Raw genomic sequence first — 7019 nt, forward strand, 5'->3', positions numbered from 1 at the left:
GGAGAGGGGAACAGATGAGGGAGGACTGCTACAACAGACAACACCTCCATTTATGCACTTAGGACCCCCAGGCTCAGTTAAGTGGCAGGGGGAGGGTGGGCAGGTGGGTGAGATGGAGAACTTGGGGGGCTTCCTAGGGCAGGAGCCAGTGTGTGGCATGTATTTGGGTCCCAGGCCCCTTTCCCTGGTCATCGTGTCCCCAAGACCCAGCCCACTTGAAGGTAAAGAGGATCCCAGAAGCACCCCCATTTCCTCTTACCCGGACACCAGATCCGAAGTCTCGGCCCCCAGAAATGCAGTGTTAGCCCTGCAGCCACTCATCCCAAAAGTCCACACCAGGCTGCCGCTGGGTGGCTTGGGGTGGGGGGGTGGGGAAGGGGTGGGGGGGTGGGGAAGGGGTGGGGGGTGGGGAGGGGTGGGGTGGGGAGGGGTGGGGGGTGGGGAGGGGTGAGGGAGGGGTGAGGAGGGGTGGGGGGTCCGTGGAGGGAGGGGAGGGGAGGGACTTGTCTTTCTAGTCTTTCAATTGGCTGGGCTTCATGTCGGTCACAGCTTTGTGGGCTCTGATTGGCCAAGAGCGAGGTAGGGGTGGAGCTCGCTAAGCACTAGAGCCCGTGCCACGTGCTTCCCACGCGGGAGTAGCCCACGCGTAAAAAGGCACAAGTCCCGCGAGATCTGACCCGCCGTCTCGGGGTCCTCACTTGTGGCCATGGCTTCTCCGGTCAGCACAGCCCCAAGCACAGAGGATAACTGCCGTAGGAAGCCCCGCCTGGCAGCCTCGCTACAGATCAGCCCCGGACCCATTCCCTGGAAGCCCTCGGCCAGCTTGGGCCAAGACCCCTGGGAGCCGGTGTCCACCCCGAGAGCCGAGGACCACAGCGGGGACAGGCAGCCTCAGGCCTTGGCGGCGGGGGATGGTGGGCCTGGGGTGGGGATCTGCATCCGGCACTGGGGGCGGCCTGGGGACGGGAAGGCAGGCATAGGGATGGGGAGGCCCCTCACGGTCTCTGTCCCACCTGTAGGGCCGTTGGGAGACTTCCCCGAGGAGGGGGGTAAGGAGGAGGACCAGGAGAAGGACGAGCGGGCAGAGGAAGCCGGAGGGCAGAGCCTGCAACTCAGAGACCCGCCCCCAGGCCAGGCAGAAGCCTTGCTGGTGCAGTACGCTGCCAGTCTGGGCGTCTCTCTCATCTTCCGCGAGGACCAGATGACAGGTGAGACCAGGGGGCCTGGGCTCCTGGGGCTGACCCCAGACCAAGCAAGGGGACTGTGTCTGGACCTGACTGTGGGGTTTGAGGACCACCCCTGTGGTGAGCAGGCTGGTGCTGGAGCGTCAGCTACGGACAGCCAACTGTAGCAGGTCATGGCAAGGTGAAAGCCGGCCCCACCTGAAGCCAGAGGCCCTTAAAGACATGCTCCAGGCTACCCAGCCTTCAAGTATAACCACCACCCGCACCCCCTTGGATCCTTAGAACCAGAATCCCTTTGGTGTGAGTTGGAACGTTTCCATTTGCAGATCAAGCGATTGCAAAATAGACCTGCTCTGTTAGAAAAGGGCCCTCCTTCCTCCAGGATCATGGGTCTCTCCAAAGGGATGGAGATCCCCGCAACTTGCAGAAAGTTGGTTGTATCTCTGCCTTTGTTAAATACCCTCCTTCTGCAGCCCTTGTGTTCTTCTCTACAAAGTGTCGTTCCTCTTCTTCACAGTACCTAAAAGGGCATGGGAAATGATTAACATTTATATCTGCAAGGTCTTTCTGTATAGCAGTCGGGAACACTGACCTTGTCTTAACTTTGCTTTCGCCCCTTGGAACAGGTCATCCGACCTTTCTGAACCTGACTTTCATCAGCTTGCTCTTTTTGATGGTCAATTACATGCAATTATAGCAGCATGCCTGTTGGAGATACCCCAGCAAGGGCCAGCCCTTGGCGCAGATGTTTCCTAACAATTTGATGATGTTACATTACACAGATCTTCGTCTTGACTGTGTCCTCTCAGTGCATCCCCTCACTCGCGCAGCAATACACCAGAATCTAAATTTGGGTTCCCAGCCTTAAGCCAGACCAGTCATAGCCTCCATGGAGACGGCAAGAGAATCATTTCCCAAGCTGGTGGAAGCCTGTGTAAAATTACCTAAGAGTACCCTGAAGGGATGGTTCAAAAAGAGAGAAGGTATTAAAAATGTCCCCAGGATCTGTTTCAGTCAGGTCTGGTAAAACAGCAGATGTGGAAGTGATTGTCAAGAAGGAAAGTAGTCTACACCCGCAGATCCCTAGAGACAGGAGGCAGGGCCCACCACCCAGTGCCACTGGGGAAGGACCGGGGAGGGTGCAGACAGAAGGGAGGGGAGAGCAGGGCCCAGAACCTTGATTGAGGTTTTCCTGGCAGGGGCTAGGCAAGGGCAGGTTGGCGTGCTGAGTAAGTTTAGCATTGGCGAGTATGAATGGTTTTGGTGGGCTCTGGCTTCTAGGGGTAGTTCCTCGCTGTACGTGACCGTGGGGTGACTTAGGACACAGGGAATGTTGGCATGGTGTCTGACAGCTGTGGGAATGCACGCTAGGTTGTCTGTTACTGTATCAAAGGCACAAGATGGGGATAAAGTGCAGGGAGCTACTTCCCGGCCCTCTCCTTCCCAGATCCTGCCTTCCCTTTCTCGGTGTATGCGGAGCTGGATGGGGTCGTCTGCTCCACGGGCACTGCCAACAGCAAGACAGAAGCCAAACAGAAGGCTGCTCTCTCTGCCCTCTGCTATGTCAGGAGCCAGCTAGAGAGCCCAGGTAAGAGGGGTCAGGTGCCCCAACTGAGCCGCAACTGAAGCCTGGTGCGGCAGAGACCATCTGGACATCAGGACTGGCCTGCAGGGGGCTGGGGTGGGGGACGTGAGGCGAACTCTGTCCTGGTGGGCTTTGAAGGACACCGCCTGGGCATAGGGGCTTTGGGTTTCTCGGGGATGAAAATGTTCTCTTCACCCTCCCAGTGGAACTTGGCTTCCCCAAGCACCCCTGGTCACCTGTCCACCCCTTGTCTCTCTTCCAGAGCCTCTGAAGACCCCCAGCAAGCCTCCACTCACCTCCCAGAGTGTAGGTAGGTAACCCCTCTCTGACCCCATGGTGAGAGGAAGAGCATAGCCAGTGGGGCCCCAACTGCTGCCCTCTCCCCCACAAACAGAGAACATCCTGACCCACGAGCAGCGCTGCGCAGCTGTGGTCAGCACCGGCTTTGACCGCCTGGTGGAAGAGAGCTCACCGTACCGGGCCTGTAAGGGGACCGTGGCCGCTGTCATCCTGGAGAGAGGTAGGGGTTGCCCTGACCCTGCTCAGAAGGCCACAGGGGCCCTATGCCTCAGTCTAGGCCCTCTCTGCCCCTTCCCTCACAGAGGTCCCCGGTGCCAAGGGCCATGCCAAGGAGATCTATGAGCTGGTGGCGTTGGGCACAGGCAGCAGCAGCTGTCCCGGCCGACTGGCATTCTCAGGCCGGAAGCTCCATGACTGTCACGCCCTGGTGGTGGCCCGGCGGGCCCTGCTGAGGTGAGCGGTAGGCCGGTGGGTGCTCTGCCATAGCACCCTAAGGTTGTGGCAGCCCCCAACTGCTCATCCACCGCCCCTCCCAGGTTCTTGTTCAGGCAGCTCCTGCTGGTCACGCAGGGTGGCCCTAAGGGCAAGGAACGGTCCGTGCTGGCCCCCCAGCCCGGGCCCGGACCCCCCTTTGCCCTCAAGCCTCGGATCTTCCTGCACCTCTACATCAGCAACACCCCCAAGGGAGCTGCCCACGACATCTGGTATGTGACAGGCCCCCCACGGCAATGTTGGCTTCCCTAGATGGCAAAGGGCAGTTGTCAGGGTGGGGGTTGTCAGAGAAGTGGCCCTGACTCTCGTGCCCCTGCTCCTCCCCTGCAGCCTCCCACAATCCTTGTCCGTGGAAGACAGCGTCCAGCAAAGCCCTGCCTTGCGCCTGCAGGCCCATGTGCTTGGGGAGCTGAAGCCCGTGTGCTACCTGGCCCCTGCACTGCTTCACACCCACGTGGGCTGCCTGTCGGCCAGTGACAAGCTGGCACGCTGGGCTGTGCTGGGGCTCGGCGGTGCCCTGCTGGCCCACTTCCTGCCGCCCCTCTACGCCACCAGCCTGGTCCTGGGTTAGGGCCCGAGGGCCGGGGCAGTGGGAGGTGGGCTCCAGGTGGGATGTAGAAGAGGTTGGAAGCAACTCAGACTGTGTCCTTTGCCTTCTGCCCCACAGCGGACCCCTGCCACGATCCCCCCACTCTGAAAAGGGCCATCCACACTCGGCCCACCCTAGACAGGGTGTCAGGGCCAGGCCTGCCACTTCCCTACAGTCGCACCACATTGCACCTGTTTGCGGGGCCCCTCGTGGCCCCCTCTGACCCCATCCCCAGCACCTGCCAAGGCCTGAGCCTCAACTGGAGCCTGGGGGACTCTGATGTCGAGGTTGTGGACGTGGTCACTGGGCGTGTGAAGGAAGAGTGAGGAGGGTCCCGGGACCGGCTGAGGAGGGGGTTGGAGGGTGATGGGTCCCCATCTCCCTGCCCCTGGTCTGGGCTTGCATTCTCACCACAGCTCAGCCCACTGGCAGCTCCGTGTCTGGCCAGTGGCCCCATCAGCCTCTGTGTGGTACCCTCTCGGGTGGTCGTGGCGTGAGGGAGGTGGGGGAGTGGCCTGTCTTTCAGGCCTGCCTCCCCATCTCTGATCTGCTGTCCTTGCCTCTTCATCTCCAGTGTGGCCCTTGGGCCACCCTCCCGCCTCTGCAAAGCAGCCTTTCTTCGGGCCTTCCGCCAGGCCGCCCAGGCTCTTGGGAAGCCCCACCTCCTGGCCCTGAGCACCTATGAGGCGGCCAAGGTGAGCCCCTCCCCACCTCAGCCCTCTCTCCACCGCTGCCAGCACCTGGCTCACCCTGTACTCTCTCCCTAGGCTGGGCCCTACCAGGATGCCCGCCAGCAGCTGTCTCTCCTCCTGGACCAGCAGGGCCTGGGAGCTTGGCCTTCCAAGTCATTGGTGGGCAAGTTCAGAAACTAAAGCTGACCTTCTGAGGCCCACGGGACATGAGTCCTTTCTGGGGTGGGGTGGGGGGTGTAGAGCACCGTGGGTACACAGGGTGTATGGGGATTGGAAGGAGGGGCCTACCCTGGTCCATAGCTGAGTTTGAATAAAGAAGCTGTTTCTGGTGCCTCTAGTGCTTGTCAGTGACTTTGGGGGAAGGGTAGTCTGGAGGCGTTTGGTTCATGAAGAGAGAAGACCTGGGGTGCAGGATCCTTCTGTTACAGCATAGGGTGAGGGGTATCTCAGGATCCCCAAACCTGCCTGCTCTAAATGTTCTGCCATCCACTGCACCAAGACAAAACATACCATAGTGTGTAAGACCTTTAATGGAAAAGAACTTTAATACAATTAGTGTGCAATAAAGAGAAGTAAAGAGTGGGTAAAATAGTTGGGCCACCCTGTTACACTTCCTCACAGAATCTCCCCCACCTCTCTTTTTGGCCCTTAGCTCAGAGGGAGGCTTTCTGCTCTTGCTGGCCTGGTTGCTGCCTAGCATCCCTTCCTCCCCAGGGCTCCCTAGACCTGGGAGGAGTGGTAGAAGGTGCCACTGCCTTAGGGTCCCAATGGGCAGAGTCTTCAGTCTACCCCATACCCTGCCCAGAGCTGAAGGGAGCACTAGGTTTGGGCATCAGCAGTCCCAGGTTGGGAGAAGGTCCTGTGGGTCTCTGCTGCAGTGAGTGGGTAAGACCCGGTGTTCTTCCCATTGGGCTCGTGGGTATAATGGGGTGAAGTGTCCTGCCAGTTCACCTCCACCTAGAACCTGTGCAAATGACTTTGCCCAGCATGCCCATCTGCAGACCCAGGCTTTCGCCCTACTCGTCCATGGCGCTGTCTCCCTTTCACACAACACCCCTGCCCAGGTGGAAATCCCAGGGCCCTGGCAGTGAAGAGAATAGCTGAAGGGCTGCAGACTCCAGCAGGGCCTGCACAAAGGTCTTCACACAAACTGCTGTGTTTTGGTCTCCCGCCAGCTATACAACAGACGCTCCTTTTTCCCAGCTCTCAGGCAAGGCAACTCACAAGGTGAAGTTGGAGAGAGGGTGGGGTCAGGCTGGAGCTGTGCTTCACCTGCAGGCAGCTCAACAACCTGCCCCTCAGTCCTGGTCACCGCCCAGCTCCTGCTGGATGCATCCCCCCACCAACCTTGCTTGGACAAGACACCAAACCTCTTTTACAGAATGAGACCTGGACTGTATCACCTCAAAGTCCCCTCTGCGCTTTGCCCTCATCTCTGCTTTGTCTTAATAGTCACAGGAAGTGGGAGAGGCAGGCTGTGGAGCTGGGGACAGAAGGAGTGGCTGGTGGGAGGCAGGGAGGGGGTGAGGTAGGAAGCTGGGAGCTGTGTGCAGGAATGCGCATGTGCAGGGGAGGGGCTCCCAAAACCAAGTCAACATGGATTTGTGTGTGTGTGTGTGTGTGTGTGTGTCTTTGCTTTATTTGGAAAACAGGTTATTTACCATTAAATATTTTCAAAAAAGAAAACTTCTCGGGCCAACTTTGAAATAATTCTCCCAGCGATTTATTTTTTAGGGATGGGAAGGATTTCTAAAATACCTCAGTCTATCAATCAGCCCATTTATTGCATTGTTTTCCCCAGGAGATCATTTAAGTTGATTTACTTTTTGTACTGCCGCAGCGACTTCCCAAAATATGCCAGTCATCCCAAACTGCAGTTTTATGCAATAAGTCTTCTGATATTCATGAATTCCATAATCACTGGGTAAACAAGTCATTCAAAATGACATTAACTCTGCTGTGTTCCCCAAAGAGTAACATTTGCATAAATCCGCCTGTCTGTCCTTTCCTCCCAAGACAGTCCTTATACAATATTCGCTCAGCTCCTCTGATTCATTTTATTTATTATTGCAGGGTGATGACAAACTCAGCTTTTGAAATGGAGTCTGTTAACGTTTTCTTGGCCTAGTCCCCTCCTAGTGAAGTTTTGCCAACAACGGCACATTTAAATGGAGAGG

General features: G+C 57.8%; 1 protein-coding gene across 2 annotated transcripts; it reads left to right on the forward strand.

The window, feature by feature from the left end:
* Window positions 1-623: 623 nt before the first annotated feature.
* ADAD2 (adenosine deaminase domain containing 2) lies at window positions 624-5263 on the forward strand. Of its 2 annotated transcripts, none has more exons than XM_037518116.2 (11): window positions 624-914; window positions 1020-1208; window positions 2632-2772; window positions 3032-3079; window positions 3164-3289; window positions 3372-3522; window positions 3606-3773; window positions 3892-4127; window positions 4229-4472; window positions 4725-4845; window positions 4918-5263. In XM_037518116.2, exons 1-11 carry the CDS (start codon window positions 707-709, stop codon window positions 5020-5022), a joined length of 1737 nt encoding a protein of 578 aa, XP_037374013.1. In that variant the 5' UTR covers window positions 624-706; the 3' UTR covers window positions 5023-5263. The 2 variants fall into 2 exon arrangements, with proteins under 2 accessions (XP_037374013.1, XP_054553006.1); XM_054697031.1 differs by having other exon boundaries at window positions 4229-4437; window positions 4918-4956.
* The last annotated feature ends 1756 nt before the right edge of the window (window positions 5264-7019 follow it).

This window comes from Talpa occidentalis, unplaced genomic scaffold, assembly GCF_014898055.3.
Source record: "Talpa occidentalis isolate TD23 unplaced genomic scaffold, MPIMG_talOcc4v2.1 talOcc4.17, whole genome shotgun sequence".
Taxonomy (NCBI): Eukaryota; Metazoa; Chordata; class Mammalia; order Eulipotyphla; family Talpidae; genus Talpa; species Talpa occidentalis.

Bases quoted from the DNA above. Each gene is read 5' to 3' on its own strand.
- ADAD2 (XM_037518116.2), top strand. From the start codon at position 707: ATGGCTTCTCCGGTCAGCACAGCCCCAAGCACAGAGGATAACTGCCGT. The intron at 3,523-3,605 runs GTGAGCGGTAGG...CGCCCCTCCCAG, and splicing joins GCCCGGCGGGCCCTGCTGAG to GTTCTTGTTCAGGCAGCTCC. The intron at 3,774-3,891 runs GTATGTGACAGG...CCTCCCCTGCAG, and splicing joins GGAGCTGCCCACGACATCTG to CCTCCCACAATCCTTGTCCG.